At 34.9% G+C, this 17,994-nt stretch overlaps 1 protein-coding gene across 4 annotated transcripts in view; it reads right to left on the bottom strand.

Annotated features, from left to right (window-relative positions):
- Positions 1 to 363: 363 nt before the first annotated feature.
- MANEA (mannosidase endo-alpha) overlaps positions 364 to 17,994 on the bottom strand; it is a 57,112-nt gene continuing 39,481 nt past the window's right edge. For 3 of the 4 annotated variants that reach the window (XM_031030195.2, XM_081828672.1, XM_031030192.2), the window contains 3 exons: positions 11,539 to 11,583; positions 5,556 to 5,632; positions 364 to 4,925 (listed from right to left, as the gene is read on the bottom strand). In XM_031030195.2, coding sequence (XP_030886055.1) covers positions 4,268 to 4,925; positions 5,556 to 5,632; positions 11,539 to 11,583 — 780 coding nt within the window. In that variant the 3' untranslated portion in view covers positions 364 to 4,267. The remainder of the gene's footprint in view (positions 4,926 to 5,555; positions 5,633 to 11,538; positions 11,584 to 17,994) is intronic. The other variant, XM_081828673.1, reaches the window with a different exon arrangement.

Below are 17,994 nucleotides of genomic sequence, written 5' to 3'. Positions count from 1 at the left end.
CAATACCAAATATGTAGTCAACCATATATGCTAGCATTGTATATGTATATTCTTTTTAAAAATCCCATCTTTCATTGTTCATATATTTTTAAATTCTATGGAAAAATACTTTAAATCCTGTTTTCAAAATGAGTACACATTTTAAAAAGAGGTGAAACATTACCTACACTCTATATCAAGTACAAAGAAAACAATGAAATATTATACATTAAAAGAATATTTTATTTGGGGATTATATTAAGTCTTTAGCTAAGAAGACATAATACTCATAAGGAAAGATAAAATAGAATTTGAGCTCAGCTACTATCCATAAAATGATTGTCAACATTTTTTTTTTATAAGACAGCTAAAAAGTCAAGAGCATAATTTTCAAGAATGTACTTTAATTAAATATAACACCAAATTTTCAAGTAAGAATTTAGCAGCCTTGCAGTTAACTTTTTACATGAAGCCCGAGATTAGACTGCTCTATTTTAATATTAATGGCTTAACAGACTGCCACATGGCTAAGGAATCTAAGTAATTAAAAAACAATACATAGAATGGCAGCATTCAATAAATACAAACTTACTACATCCAAAAAATATTCTGACACACTACCCTTGGGTGACTGTGTTTAAATATATAAATTTCTAAACCTTACTGCATTTATTGCAATTGAATTTCTTCTAGGTATTTTTCTCTTTTGTATCTGATAGTTTCAAAATCAGGGTAAAGATCACATTACATTAGACATTATTATCAAATTGTGTTTTCATAATGGCTTTTTAAAAACTGACTCACACTTTTATGCATTAACATAATTATAATTAATATATTTTAAATGTAATTGAATAGCTAAAGAGTCACTTTATTTCATGTTATTTATAATCTTTGCTCAGATTAACCAATTCTTTCAAAAAGTCAAAAACAAAGCATGAAGATACAATCATATACCATAGGTTAAATTATATATAGAATTATCTAACCATAGTACAGCATTGCCTTCTGTCATGAAGTACTTATTTCATGGGGTAGTTTCTGAAAGGCTCTTTAACTTTATGATTAAATTTATGGCTAATTTTTAATATAAATTGAGAAACTTTAAGATGCTTTTAAATGAAGTCTAGAACATCCAAAATAGTGCTACTATGTTTTAACTTCACTAAATTTTAGATGTGTGACCATTTACTTACTAGTTATTTTTTCTTTTGATATCATAACTTATGTAACAACAGAAACTAACCACATTGAAAAATGTTCCTCTCTTCATTGATGAAATATAATAGCACTACTGCTAGGTTCTTTGGACTACAGTGAGTCTCTGTAAAGTAATTAAGCCAATGTAGCACTTGAATTCTCAAGAATAATAATCTAATAGGAAGCATACAATAACATTTAGACTTTATGTGGATATATAACAAAGTCAGCATAAAATTTTATCTGAGCTAAAAAACTTTTTTGCTTGTGGCTAGGTCTATTTTCCATTTTGAAATTACAGATATTTATAAAAATAACTGGAATTTTTCTGGTCATAAATAGTATTGCTTCTATACTATGGGACATAAGGGTGTTCGACCTTAATTCAAAATTTAGATACAGACTTTCAAGAGCTATTTCTGTAGGCACTACAGAGTTCAGGAACAGTCATCATGTTTAACTGATCAGTTTGAAAAAGTGATGGTTATAAATTTGGTAGATTCTCTGGTGGCTTGTTAGGGTAAGATCTCCCAAAGGAGTTAGAGCTAACGTATGATTATGCCCAAAGAATAAAAAAATAAAACATCTCTGCCCCCACACCCCCAAAAACCTTTGTTTTTTTGTGTGTGTTTAACAAATTCACAGATTTAAAAATGTATATAGAGTTAAAGATACAGACTTTGTAAGTGCTACATATCTCAAATATTTCATAAATAGAAAGGGACACATTTTTATACCTAAGATACACTATTTCATGTATGCTTTTATTAAATGAAAGTTAAATACTCCATATAACAAAATAGTCTTTTACTTTTAAAACAGAAAATAGTTAACGTACAACTTAAACACTAATAACAACAGTTTCTGACAATATTAGTCCTTAAGAGGAACAATAAAACAAAGATTTTCTATACAGACAAAACAGACTGATTAAACCATAAAACAATTGTGATTCATACACTGCATATACTACACTAACAGTTATTTTAGCTTATTGAATTCACACCTAGATAGTTTAAATTAGGCAATCAGTTCTTTGCTTTTACTTGTGATAATGATCTAAAAAGTCAAATGATAAAGGCAGCTGTAATGAATACCTGAGGAAGATTTATGAAATTAGAGATAATTCCTCCTAGTTTTTAAAACAGGCAAAAAGACACAGATTTTCATATAATTATAAATTCTTAAACCATTATGAGTTCAGATTCCAAACAAACATTCTTCCCTTGAGAACAAATTTGTTTTATCTTACTTTGAAATCTGATCATTACTGGCTGGTTGGAGTAATGTGTTAGGAACCACAACAAAATTCAGAGGTAAAGAGTGCTGTAGTAGATTATCTATGTCTGCAGTGGGAGCAAGATAGAAAGTGGTAGTATTCGCATTGAGTATTTGTTGACCTTGTTTTTATTCTCTTAATCTCAGAACTATTTCATAAAATTTTCTGTCACGGTAGGTTCAAATATACAGTATAAGCAATTATAAGAACTCCTCTGTAGTAGTAATTTCTCCAAATTTAATAAAATATGGTAAAAGTGATTATTAGGAATAAACTCTAAATGTGTCATGCCTATGATAACATAGAGTGGCCAAATGGATATAAGAAAAAAAAAATCCACAGGTTATATCTGTATGAATGTTCCTATGAAGAGGCTTGGTTATATCATTATAGTGATTTAGTCTCATAACTTCCTCTAGAAAGTAGTTTACTACTATTGTTCTAATTTCTCAAGGCCTGATCATTCTCTGAGAAATGGCAAATTCTTAAGTTATAAATAAGTTTAACATTAATCATGCCTCTTTTCAAAGAAAAGATTTTTACTTCAAAATCACTGGCTAAAATAAATTTCATCACCTGATGGGCTATGTTATGATAAATTCTACGGTTGCTTTATTTCTGAATGAATATCTCTAAGACCTGAAGATTTATATGTATTATTGTTTAATATTGCTTCTCTTTAGTAAATTAAATATTTAAGAAATAATACTCTTGTAATAGCATATATATATTTTATAGTTCTAGTTAACTATAAGAACTGAAGGATAACATATACTCTATTAAAGAGATTCATTTTTAGCATAGAGGTGGATTAATTTGTCACAATATGACAACTGATCACAAGTATTGAATCTGATAGATACCATGAAAGTATAATGTTTTTACATGGGGATATATTGCCTTTTAAACGAGATTATTGCCATCATTGTGTTAAATTCATTCCTGAAGTTTGACTTGTAAGTTTAAGATATAAAAGAATTTTCGTTTCCATGTTCCTAAAATGCTAAGTAAATTTTCTCTATTTATTTTGGTAAAAATAGCTTAAAATATTAAGGAAATCCAATGATAGGTACGGAAGAAAAAGGTTGATACTAACAGTTGGTCTCTGATTAACAAGTTAAAAATTGACAGGTTATCCAAAAACTGATATTTTGGGCATTCTATCTTCATAATTGTGAACCAACTATGTTTTCTTAATAGAGAAGCATGAAAGAACTTTCCACAGCTTCTAGTATCTGGAATTCAGCACTGTAAAGCAGATACATTAGACATGCAAAACACCTAGCATGCTATAAGTAATCAAAATTGTGCTGTAGAAAGCAGGCCTTCCTAACACAATGTGATTCACAGTAAGGCTTAAGTTATGATTTCATTTTCCTTAAGAATTTTTATTGGAGACTTTATTAGTGAACAGACTCTGGATGACTGAATTATTGGAAAAAAATCTAAATGAAACATGTACACTATCTTCTAGGTCTTATTTTCTTCATTTGACATATTAAATATACACAATCTATTTCTTTGAGCCCAGAATACAAGAAGGATTTAAGTAACACAAACATTTTTGGGTGAAATAAAAATTAGTAGCAAAGTAGAACTTCAGTCAGAAATTCAGCATATTATGCCACAGGGAATGTAATTTGCATAATCTCTGATATTTTTTCAGTGCAGCATTGTGAAGGGTGGCAATGATGATATTACCATTTTTTTTAAAAATACAAATTCTTTTTATTATGGGGATAACTACCAACTGGTATATACTTAAAAGGTACTTACTAAAATTAGGTGATTTCTATAATCATTAATGCATTAAGAAACAGGCAGCTTCTGATCTAATGCATAAGTTGCTCTTTCCTTACTGTATTTTTCAGACCACCTGCGAGTTAGTTCTAGATAAAGACTTGGTTTATGAGGCCGGTAATCCAGGTACACTGTACTACTGGTTCTTTTGGGAATAGCTTTTTCAATCTGAGTTCCTTCATGCCACTCATTGAAAGAGGTGATAGAAATCACACTGGGGTGGGCATGGAGTGCAGCACCCAGAGCAGTTTCATAGTACTTCCCGCTGATTCGGTTTCGAGTGTTTTGAGCATTCCATGGGCGGATGCTGGTATCTATATATCCCGGGCCCACACTTGGGATAAACAGTAGGTTGAACTGGTCACAAAAAGATTTTATCCTTGCCCAATTCTCATATGATGAGCCATAAGTAAAGCCATTTGTGGCAAAATATGTGTAAATTCCATCAAAACCAGCTTGTAGAATATCATATCTATGTTTGCTTTCTACTAGAAGTGCAATAAACAGTGCATCATAAGGAGAATTGCGGATGCTCTGAGACCCTGTGGTGGTTAACAAATTGGCCCATTTTTCAGGCTTTGTGATATAGGAATCATAGATATAAAACATAGGAAGAGCAGTGCCGGTCTTAGTCTTGTACCTATAAAAGGCCGGATGATTTCCATATCTAGAATACAAAAATACATAGAAGTGAATATCTGTAACTCATTTTCCACAGACAATAACCGTTTCTATACTGAAAATGAAAGTAATCAGTGCAGTTTAAGCACATTGTTCACTTTCATTTTAAGGGTAATCATTAAAAATGCATTTTCAATTTTGCAGATAGGAAAATTGAGATACTGGATACATCAAGACATACTGAGGTTTACAAATGATGACCAACACCATAAAAAGCCTGTTTTCTATATGAATAATGTCTCACTGTTGCTGACAAGTTTCTTTTTAAGAGTACAGTATCTGTCACAGGTTCTTATCAGTAAAATCCTTGAACAAAATTTATATATAAATGAAAATATTAGATGTGGATCCACAGATATAAAAGCAGTTCACATTTCATAATTTAAAAAGACAAAACTCTGTATTCGTGATTTATAGAATATCAATTTAAAATGTCAGCCAACAAATCATAAATAGCTTATGAATCATAAGGAATTTCAGAAATGTTCCTCAAAATGATTATTCATTACAAAATTTTATCTCAGACAATAAGTCATTCAAATCTCAAATATAATTTAAATGTATTCTTCTTAAAACAACTGGGTCGTAAAACAGTAATTATAAACAAGAAACTCACTTGTCTATAATATATTTGACATTTTTGTACATGTTTTGATCATCTCGATTGCTATATGGTTCGATGTGAAAAGTGACCTAAAACAAAAAAAGATTAGAGAAAAAATTATGTAAAAATGAAAGTGTATTTCATATTTTTAATAATTTAATCTTAATAATATTTATGTTCAAGAACTATTCATCCTAAATTAACAGCGAGTTCTAGCAGAGAAAGCTCCTAGTTAATGTTGTTACTGTGAAATAATATGCTCAACTGTTTATACTTTTTACCTCCGTTCTCACAACTCCCTTAAGGTAGTTACTAAGTGAGGCAGACTGTTGGAGGCAAAATAAGCAATCAGAATTCAGAACTCAAATGTTCAACCACTATGCAGTACTTCTTCCTATATGTTTATTTCTTATAAAGAAAAAATAGGGATATATTCTACAACCAGACATGTTTCTTTAAAAAGAACATGGTCCAGAAAAATCTGGATTCTTTTCCCAAGTGTGACCAACAGCAAAATTTTTTTTTTTTTTTTTAAGATTTATTTATTTGAGGGCACCTGGGTGGCTCAGTTGGTTAAGCGACTGCCTTCGGCTCAGGTCATGATCCTGGAGTCCCGGGATCGAGTCCCACGTCAGGCTCCCTGCTCCGCAGGGAGTCTGCTTCTCCCTCTGACCCTCCCCCCCTCATGCTCTCTCTCTCTCTCTCAAATAAATAAAATCTTTTTTTTTTAAAGATTTTATTTATTTGAGAGAGAGCAGGCACATACCAGTGTGGGGAGGGGCAGAGGGAGAGAATCTCAAACAGACTCCTCACCTAGTGAGGAGACTGCCTAGGGGCTGGATCCCACCACCCTGAGATCATGACCTGAGCAGAAATCGAGAGTCAAAAGCTTAACTGAGCTACCCAGGCTCCCCAATAGCAAAGTCCTCTATCATTAAAACACCATTTCACAAAATAATCTACATTTAATGTGTAAGAGTACTCAAAGAATTTATCACAAAATTACTGGAAAAATAATACCCACTAGTACCATGAAGGCTTCTTATTGATATGGTTTATAGATCTCTACCATAACTGTAGAAAGCAGTAACCAAAAGTATTTTTTTTAAATACTGTGCACAGAAGATTCATTTTCAGCTTATATATAAATCAAAAACTGATTATGGCTAGTAAAACCATTTTGTATGATACTTCAAACTAGTAGTGTAGATTGTCACTTAGATCTGTAAATCAAATAGGAGATTTTGCACTTTTATTACTAACTTTGACTTACCAGTAGCCATTAAACATCTTTATGACCATCTAATAAACATCTTGATGTTATTCTAATCTTAGGGTTTAGTCTCTATGAAGCAGGTATGGAATTAGAAACTTCTATGCTACTGCAATATAAAATGCCTTTGTTTTGGGGCCACCTGGGTGGGACAGTTGACTGAGCATCCCACTCCTGGTTTCGGCTCAGGTCATGATCTCAGGGTGGTGGCATCAAGCCTGCCTGGGCTGCTGCTCAGCACAGTCTGCTTGGGATTCTCTCTCACTCTCCCTGTGCCCCTCCCTCTCTAAAATAAATCCATCTTTAAAATGCTTTTGTTTTCAATTACCCAATTAAAGTAAAATGAATAAATAACAAATATGAGTACTATGAAAAATAATAAAATGGATTTTACTAGTCACAGAATTTTAAAGTCAGACAGCATTTAGTGAAAATATTCCCTACTTTGTATATTATTGAAATCTCATTTTATTAAAAAGGAAGTTTTATCAGTAACAAAATAAGGTCAAATTCAATTCTGTATATTTAAGTACTGCTAGGACAGTCATAGTTTTCAGTAGCTCTAGTATTTACTTTTTTTTTTTTTAAAGACTTTATTTATTTGACAGAGAGAGACACAGTGAGAGAGGAAACAGAGGGAGAAGCAGGCCTCTCGCAGAGTGGGGAGCCCGATGTGGGGCTCGATCCGAGGACCCTGGGATCATGACCCGAGCCGAAGGCAGACGCTTAACGACTGAGCCACCCAGGCACCCCTGGTATTTACTTTTTAACTTCAAGTGAAAGCAGAATGGCAAGGGTATAGGTATTTTCATGTTCCTGTATAATGTTACCTTGGCTAATTCTCCCTTTAGATGGAATGTTGTATTTTCTAAGCTTCCATTTTATATATAAAGGGTACCTTGTTTAAGCAAATAGCCTATGTCAAAATATAAATGTCATCCTTTCCTTCTTTTGTAAAGTACAGATCAAAAAAAGCCATTGATAAATATACAATATTTCATTTTCCCCTCCTATATTTCAAACTTCTTAATTATAATAAAATTACTTTGTAGGTTTAATTAATGATGTAATCTAGTTAAATTGGGAAAAACCTATTAGACCAATATTAAAGTAACCTGATAAATGAAAGAATACTATATATAAAATCAAACGTTAGCTTCAGATTAGAGTCATAAATGTCCCCTCATTTCATACTGCTACACTTTTGACCTTTCCAGCTCTTCTCCACCCTGCAGCCAAAGTAAACTTTCTAAACTGTACATCTGATGATCCTGGAGAGAGAGGTCAGCAACACACTGCCATAAAATGTTCCTATTTATCCACGTCAAAAATCAAAGGATTATTCATACATGAACAAAAGCACACTCATGGGTGTTTTTAGACCCATCACCTTACTCCAAGGAACCTGGGAGGAGCGTCACCCACCGGAGGAGTGAGCCAAACTGCCTAGACCATTCTTGCCCCTACGGGACAAAAACTGGGTGAGTACAGACTGGAATAGCGTCAGAGAGTCTTCCCTAAGGCAGACGCTAGCACACCATTGTAAAGGGCCACCTGAGAGATTGTAAGAGAAACTTTCCTGGCACCACCCCTCTGCCCAATGAAACACTAAAGGGTGCTAATTTATCTGGTGGCAGTGACCTCTCCTGCAGGGGAAAAGGAAAGCAGTGAGTGCCTAATTATGGCAACCAGAGAAAGCCATTCTCTCCCTCAGCACCTGGAGTACTAAGGTGGGAGATCTATAACCGGGGATTGGGAGGAAATTGGGAAAGCAGATAAGAATTTCAAATAGCTGTAATGAGGAAACTCAACAAGTTACAAGGAAATTCTGAAAGAATTCAATCAAATCAGGAATTAAAAATACAAAATGAGTTCTTTCCAAATTCTGGAGCAAAAATTCAGTAAATTAGATCCAGAATGTAACAGAGAGCATATACAGACCACATGAAAGAAAGAATAATTGCATGGAGGATAAGAATTTTGAAATAACACGGAAGAGGGAACTTAAAGTATAGAAAGCCTAAATGAGTGGTGATTATAAAAAAGACAAATATCAGGGGCGCCTGGGTGGCTCAGTCGTTAGGCATCTGCCTTCGGCTCAGGTCATGATCCCAGGGTCCTGGGATCGAGTCCCACATTGGGCTCCCTGCTCGGCGGGAAGCCTGCTTCTCCCTCTCCCACTCCCCCTGCTTGTATTCCTGCTCTCACTATCTCTCTCTCTCTGTCAAATAAATAAATAAAACCTTTTAAAAAAAAAAAAAAAGACAAATATCAGAATAATCAGGATTTCAGAAGAGAGGGAGAAGGAGATGGGAAAGATAATCCATGCAAGTGGAAACTGCAATAGAACATCAAATTTCAGAATATAAATTCAAAGAGGGCTGAAAAATTAAGTGTTCAAGTGAAAATCACTAATTTTCTCTGGGAATGTTTTCACATGCTATGGCAACAATGCTGTATTTTAGTGTTTCTTCTGGTAATACTTTCCCCCAAAATATCAACAGATATAATTTATTATACTTACACCGATTACTGCTAACTTTTCTCTTTACAAAATGTGTCTCTGTGTCAAATATTTTTCTTTGTAGTTTTACTTTATAATTTTGTTGAAATAAATATAACTCTACTAGGAAAAGAAAAAAAAAAAAAACAGCTCCAATTCAAGACCAATTCAAGATAGTGACGTAGGAACCTACAACTCACCTTACACGGACACACTGAATCTATAGCTATCTATGGAACAATTTCCTCTGAAAAAAACCCTAAAACTTGGCAGAGTGAGCTCTTCACATCTGGTAAACAAGGGGAAAACCACATCAAAGTGGGTAGGAAAGGCCGAGACACAATCTCACCATAAACCCCCACCACGGACCCATAATCGGATGGGGATTCAAAAGTTGGGAGCCTCTCCCTGAGAAGCAAAGTGCTTGATCCCACATTGGGCATCCTAACGTTTAAGACTGGCACCTGAGAGATGAGACTCCAAAACATCTGGCTTTGAAGACCTCCAGGGTTTACACCTACCAGATTGATGGGGCTATGGTAAACTGAAAAATGGCTCTTAAAAGGCTCATGTGCAGATTCACCTGCCCCAAGGCCCAGCATGGAAGCAGTCCTTTGCAGGTGACCAGACTTTATGTGAAACAGACTCATTTGCTAATGTGAAAACATTGGTCTGAGGGGCAGAGGCCTAAGGAGGACTCTCTGGGGAGAAGGCTGGTGAGTGCCATCTTATTAATCTCTCTCAGTTATGCTATAGAGCACCAGGATCTCCTGGAGGAGAGCTTTTATCCATGCCTGGTAATCCAGTTTTTGTGGCTGCAACTCAGAAAACACCCCTTGATCACCTGGCTCTAGAGAATGGGGGGTTCCTGGGTCCCACAGGGCTGTAACAATCAAAGAGGCAGTTTGGAAGACTAACACTACCAAACTGCTTCTTCCTCTGCCTGCCACTCCACCTGCTTGTGCTCTGACAAAATCTAAAAACAAAACAAAACGAAAAACCACCACCAACCACCCACATTTAAGGGCTGCTGTAAACCTTTCCTGAGTCCTCAGAGGGCAGGTACTATCTCTCGTGCTCCCTCTGCTGCAACCCAAAGGATAACCCCTGATTGCCTGGCTCTCGTAGCATCAGAGTCTGAGTTCCTGAGTCCCCCAGAACTATAATAATCAGATAGTCCTTGGTGGGGCACCAACCAGACAGCAGATTGAAACACAGCCCCATTCTGTCAAAAAGGCTGAGTTGCTTGTCCTGGAGCTTCAGCCTTAGGGGCAGGCTTCAGGTTTGGCACCCAGCTAGAGCCTACCGAAGTGCTCTCAGGGAACATAGGCCAGGGGATGCTATCTTTGTGCCTTCTGTCTGCCTCACTACAGCTTGTGGAATCTCCCAGAAAGGAGCTTATAAACTTGCCTGAAGCCCCAGTTTTCACAACTGCCACTCAGACAATACCTCCCGATCGCCTGGCTCTGATGGCCAGTGCATCTTATATATAGTCCAGTGGGACCACAAACATATCTGCATTCTTTAAAAGCTACTGCCTTAAGGGTCTGGCTTCTAATCAGCCTGAGTCTACATACTGAATGAAGCCCTCCCCTGCTTTGAGTAACTAACTAGTTATTGGAACACCCCAACTACAGGGATCTGTTAGAAATAATATAGGACGCTTGGACAAACACAAAGGATTGAGAGACAACCAAAAGCTAGGGCAGGGTTGAATGTTAAGGTTCATCTCCTGCACAAGGCTAGCCATTCAAGACTGGGAGAGGTAGTTGTTTCATCTAATGTGTAGAAACCAACACAGAATCAAGTGATAGAGATAGTAACACCTGATAAAGAGTTGAAATTAATGATCACAATTATGCCCACAAAACTCTGAAGAATGGATTTAAAAAGTGAGAACTTCAACAAAGGAATAGGAAATATAACAAAGTACCAAACGGAAGGAAGTCAGTGCTAGAGAATAAAATAGCTGAACTGGAAAATACACCAGATGGGTTTGATAGCATGAAGCAGAAGAGAGGCTCAAACACAAGTCATAGGAACTCACCAATCAAAGCAGCAAAAAAAAAAAATGGAAAAACAGTGAAGCTAGATTAAGGGATTTATACGATAACATCAAGCAAACTAACAATTGCATGATAGAGGTCCCAGGAGGAGGGGAGAGAGAGAAGGGGGCAGAAAACTTATCTGAAGAAATAATAACTGAAAATTTCCCTAACCTGAGGAAGGAAAACACCTCCAGATCCAAGAAGCTCAGAGAATTCCTAAAAAGATGAACCCAGAAAGACTCGCAGTTAGAGATTATTAAATGTCTTAAAATGTAATTAAAATGTCAAAAGTTAAGGACAAGGAAAGATTCTTAAAAACAGTAAGAGAAAAACACTTGTTACCATATAAGGGAACCTCCATAAGACTAATAGCAAATTTTTCAGCAAAAACTAAGCAGACCAGAAGAAAGTGTCACAACCAAGAACACTGCACCTGGCAAAGTTATCATTCAGAATTCAGAAGAGATAAAAGAGTTTTCCACACAAACAAAAGCCAAAGGAGATCACCACCACAAACCCGCCTTACAAGAAACGTTAAAGGGACTGTTTTAAGTAGAAAAGAAAGGGCACTAAGTATTTCACAACTTGTGAAAGTACAAATTTTACTGGTAAAGGTAAATATATAGTGAGGGTAGTGAATTAATCACAAAGCTAGCATGAAGCTTAAAAAATAAAAACAGCAGAAACTACAAATAAAGTATACACACAATAAAATGATGTAAAATGTGACACCACAAACATAAAAGAGGTGTGAGGGGAGTAAAACTGTAGAGTTTGGAATGCACTCAAACTTATCAATTTAAAACTGTTACAAATATAACTTGTTATATGTAAACCTCATGGTAATCACAAAGCAAAAACCTACAGCAGATACGTGCACACACAAAATAATGAGAAAGGAATCTAGGCACACCACTAGAAAGCCATCAAACCACAAAGGAAGAGAGCAAAAGAAGACAAAAGAACAGAGGAACCCAAAAACAGCCAGAAAACAACAAAACAACAAGACGTACAAACTATCAAATTACTTTAAATGTAAATGGACTAAATTCTCTAATCAACAATCAATAAACAATGGATTAAAAATAAATAAAAACAAGACCCATCTATATGGTACCTACAAGAGTATCAGATATAAGAACATGTAGTCAGAAAGTGAAGGGATGGAAAAAGGTATTTCATGCAAAAAGAAACCAAAAGAAAGCAGGAGTAGCTATATGTATATCCCACAAAATAGGCTTTCAAAACAAAGACTATCATAAGAGATAAAAAAGGGGATTACATACTGATAAAGGGGTCAATCCAATAAGAAGATGTAGCATTTATAAATATTTATGCACTCAGCATAGGAGCACCTAAATATATAAAGCAAATGTTAAAACACCCAAAGGGAGAAAAAGCAATACGATAATTGTAGAGGACTTAAATACCCACTTAAGTCAATGGATAAATTATTCAGAGTAAAAGAAATTATAGGCCTTAACATGTCAGAACAGATGAACTTAACAGATATTTACAGAAAATTTCAATCAAAGCAACAGACTGCACCTTCTTAAAGTGCATCGTCATTCACCCATCCTCCAGGATAGGTCATATGTTAGGCCACAAAACGAGTCTTAACAAATATATTAAGATTGAAATCATACACCATGTGGTCAGAAAAGATGCTTGATGAAACCAGAAAACAATTATAAGAAAACTGGGAAATTCACAAACATGTGGAGATTAAACAACATGGTACTGAACAACTAATATATCAAAGAAGAAATTAAAAGAGAAATTTAAAAATTCCTTGGTCACAGCAACTTCTTTTAAGACACGTCTCCAAAGGCAAGGGAAACAAAGCAAAAATGAACTTTTGGGACTTCATCAAGATAAAAAGCTTCTGTACAGCAAAGGAAACAGTCAACAAAAATAAGAGGCAACCCACGGAATGGGAGAAGATATCTGCAAATGACATTACAGAGAAAGGGCTGATATCCAAGATCTATAAAGAACTTCTCAAACTCAAATAACCCAGTCAAAAAATGGGCATAAGACATGGACACTCCTCCAAAGAACACATACAAATGGCTAACAGACACATGAAAAAATGCTCAACATCACTAGCCATCAGGGAAATACAAATCAAAACCACACTGAGATACCACCTTACAACAGGTAGAATGGTAAAAATTAACAAAACAGGAAACAACAAATGTTGGCGAGGATGTGGAGAAAGGGGAACCCTCTTACACTGTTGGTGGGAATGCAAGCTGGTACAGCCACTCTGGAAAACAGTATGGAGGTTCCTCAAGATGTTAAAAATAGAGCTACCCTATGACCCAGCAATTGCACTACTAGGTAATTACCCCAAAGACACAGATGTAGTGAAAAGAAGGGGCACATGTACCCCAATGTTCATAGCAGCAATGTCCACAATAGCCAAACTGTGGAAAGAACTGAGAGGCCCTTCAACAGATGAATGGATAAAGAAGATGTGGTATGTATATACAATGGAATATTACTCAGCCATCAGAAAGGATGAATACCCACCATTTGCATCAACATGGATGCAAGTGGAGGGGATTATGCTAAGTGAAGTAAGTCAAGTCGAGAAAGACAATTATCATATGGTTTCACTCATATGTGGAACATAAGCAATAGTATGGAGGACCATAGGGGAAGGGAGGGAAATCTGAAGGGGGAGAAATCAGAGAGGGAGATGAACCATGAGAGACTATGGACCCCAGGAAACAAACTGAGGGTTTCAGAGGGGACGGGGGTAGGGGGATGGGATAACAGGGTGGTGGGTATTAAAGAAGGCACGTGTTGTGGTGAGCACTGGGTGTTTTATACACAACTAATGAATCATTGAACACTACTACATCAAAAACTAATAATGTATACTATACAGTGGCTAACTGAACATAAAAAAAAAAGAGATAAAATAGTAATAAAAAATACAAAAACTTAAGAGGGGAGTTCATAGCAATACATGCCTACCTTCAGAAATAAGAAAAAAATCTCAAACGAACAACCTAACTTTACACGTTAAGGAACTAGAAAACAAAGCAAAACAAAAACCCAAAGAGTTTGGAGCTATATGTGAAAATATATATAACAAAGTTTGGAGTTTTATATAGGGAATAGAGACTGAAATGACAATAGAAAAGAAGAAAACAAGAGCTGTTTCTTTGAAAATTTAAACAAAATTGACAAACCTTTAGACTCACAAAGAAAACTCAAAAAAAACAGAAATGAAAGAGATGTTACAAATAAACCACAGAAATACAAAGGATCATAAAAACTACAATGAACAATTATATGCCAACAAATTGAACAACCTAGAAAAATGGATAAGTTTCTAGAAACATACAACCTTCTGAGACTTCATCATGAAGAAAGAAAATCTGAACAAACCAATTATTGGTAAGGAGATTGAGTCAGTAATCAAAAACTTCCAATAAACAAAAGTTCAGGGACAGAATGCTTTGTTGGCGAATTCTACCAAATATTCAAAGAATTTATAGCAATCTCTACTCTTCCAAAATACAGAAGAGAAGCAAACTCTCTTGTAAAAATTAGCAAACTAATTTTACAAGGTTAGCATTACCCTGATACCCAAACCAGACAAGGATGCCACAAGAAAAGAAAATTACAGGCCAACATCCATGATGAACACAGATGCAAAAATCATCAACAAAATATTACTAGTCTGCATTATTGCCAATAGCCAAGACAACAGAACAACCTATATGTCTAGTGAAGGATGAATGGGTAAAGAAGTAGCAGTATGTATGTGTATAAACACACACACACACACACACACAATGGAATTTTATTCAGTCATAATAATGAAGAATAAAATTTTGCCATTTGTGACAACATGGGTAAACCTTGAGGTAATTATGCTAAGTAAAATAAGTCAGAGAAAGAAATGCTGTTTGATCTCACTTAAATGTGGAACAAACCAAGCTCACAAAGCAAAGGGCGGGAGGTTGAGGGATGTGGGCAAAGGTGTTTAAAATGTACTGATTTCCAGTTATAAAAAATGTCAGTCATGGGGATGTAATGTATAGCATGGTGACTACAGTTCCTAATACTTCACTGCACATCTGAAACTTGCTAAGAGAGCAGATCTTAAAAGATTTTATCACAAGAAAACTTTATAATTATGTATGGTGGCGGATGTTAACTAATTGTGGTGATCATTCCACAATATATATAAATATAAAATCTTTACATTGTACACTGGAAACTAATATAATGCTACATGTCAATTATACTCAATTTAAAAAAAAAAGGAAATCAAAGAATATCTCAAATGAAAATGGAAACACAACATACCAAAACCAATGGAATGCTGCAAAACTAGTTGAGACAGAAGTTTATAGTGATGAATGCACATATTAAGAAATGAGAAAGATCGTAAATAAACAGCCTTAACTTTACACCTCAAGGAACTAGAAAGAGAACAAACTAAGCCCAGAGTTAGCTTAAGGAAGGAAATAATAAAGATCAGAGCAAAAGTAAATGGAAACCAGAAAAGCAATAGAAAAGATCAATGAAACTAAGATCCTGGTTTTTTTGAACGATAACAAAATTTACTACTCTTAAGCAAGACTGAGAATATGAGACAGAAGACTCAAATAAAAAGAAATTACAACAGACACTACCAAAATAAATAGGATAAGAGACTACTATGAATAATTATATGACCTCAAAGAAATGGATAATTTCCTAGAGACACAGAAATAGGAATGTCTGAACAGTAACATGTGAGGAGATTGAATCATTATCAAAAACTTCCTGACAACTGAAACCCCATGACCAGATAGATGTCTTACTTAATTGGGCAATTCTGTCAAATATTTAAAAACGAATTAATGCCATTACTTTTCAATTTTTTTCTAAGAACTAGAAGAGGAGGGAACACTTCTAAACTCATTTTATGAACCCAGCATTATCCTGATGCCAAAGCTAGATAATGATGCTACAGGGATGGATGGAAAACTACAGATCCTATGAAAAGAGAGGCAAAAGAACATATCTAATGATATTAAAGGCAAAATACAACAGAACCACAGCTAACACTATAGTCGGAAAAATTGAAAATTTTTCCTCTAAGATCAGGAACAAGACAAGTATGCTCACCTTACCACTCTTATTCAAAATAGCCCATGCAAGTCCTAGCTAGAGCAACCAGGCAAAACAAAGATATATAAAGTATCCAAATAGGAAAGGAATAAGTAAAACAGTCATTATTTGCAGATGATAGGACCTTATATATCGAAAATCCCGAAGACTCTTAATTTAAATTAATGGATCTAATCAGTGACTTCAGTAAAGCTGCACAAATTAAAACCAATATACAGAAATCAGTTGCACTCTATACACTAACATACATCTCAAAAGGAAAAAAAAAATCTATCTCATTCACAAACACATCAAAAACAATAATAAATACAGAGGAATAAATTTAACCAAGGAATAAAAGATCTGTATAATGAAAACTACATAACTTTGCTAAAAGAAATTGAAGACAACATAAACAAATGGAAAGACATCTCGTGTTCACAGTTTCAAGAGATAATATTATTAAGATGTTCACGCTACCCAAAGCAGTCTACAGATTCAATGCAATTCCTATCCAAATCCAATGTAATTTTTCACAGAAATAGAAAAAATAATGCTCAAATTTGTTTAGAACCGCAGAAGATCCCTAATAGATATAATAATCATGGGAAAGAACAATAAAACAAGAGGTATCACACTTCCTAGTTTCAAACTATACTACGAAGCTATGGTAATTAAAATTTGGTACTGGTGTAAGATAGATGCATGGACCCATGGAACAAAATAAAGAGCCCAGAATTAAGTCCCTGCATATAAGGTCAATTAGGGGATCAGGAACATCCAGTGAAGAAAAGATAATTTCTTCAACAAATGGTGCTGGGAAAACTGCATAACCCACATGTAGAAAAAGAAAACTGGACCCCTAATTTATACAACTCACAAAAATTGCCTTGAGAGGGACTTGAAGACTTAAACATAAGACCTGAAACTGTAAAACTCTTAGGAAAAAAACATGGGTAAGAACCTTCTTGACATTGGTCTTGACATGGTATTTTGTATATGACAACAAGAGTACAAACGACAAAAGAAAAAAATCAGTAAGTGGGACTATATCAAACTTAAAATCTACACTGTAGAAGAGAAACAATAAAATGAAAAGACAGCTATGGAATGGTAGGAAATATCTGCAAACCATGTATTGGATAAGGAGCTAATATCCAAAATTTATAAAGAACTCATACAATTAAAAAAATCTGATTAAAAAATGGGCAGAGGAAGAGTAGAGACATTTTTTCCAAAGAAGATATCCAAATGGCCAACAGGTACATGAAAAGGTGCTCAGTATCACTAATCATCAGGGAAATGCAAATAAAAACCAAAATAAGATGGCCATAATAACAGATGTGAGGTGCTATCATCAAAAAGAATTGTTGATTAAGATGTGGAGAAAAGGGAACCCTTGTGTACCGGTAGTGGGAATGTAAATTGGTGCAGCTACTATAGAAAGCAGTATGGAGGCTCCTTAAAAAGTAAAGACAGCACTATCATAATATAGAAATTTCACTTCAG

The sequence above is a fragment of the Leptonychotes weddellii genome, chromosome 8, assembly GCF_054177405.1.
Source record: "Leptonychotes weddellii isolate Sample4059 chromosome 8, ASM5417740v2, whole genome shotgun sequence".
In the NCBI taxonomy this organism is placed as follows: domain Eukaryota; kingdom Metazoa; phylum Chordata; class Mammalia; order Carnivora; family Phocidae; genus Leptonychotes; species Leptonychotes weddellii.
Note: the sequence above shows the minus strand (reverse complement) of the source record. Positions and strands in the feature narration are given on the sequence as shown.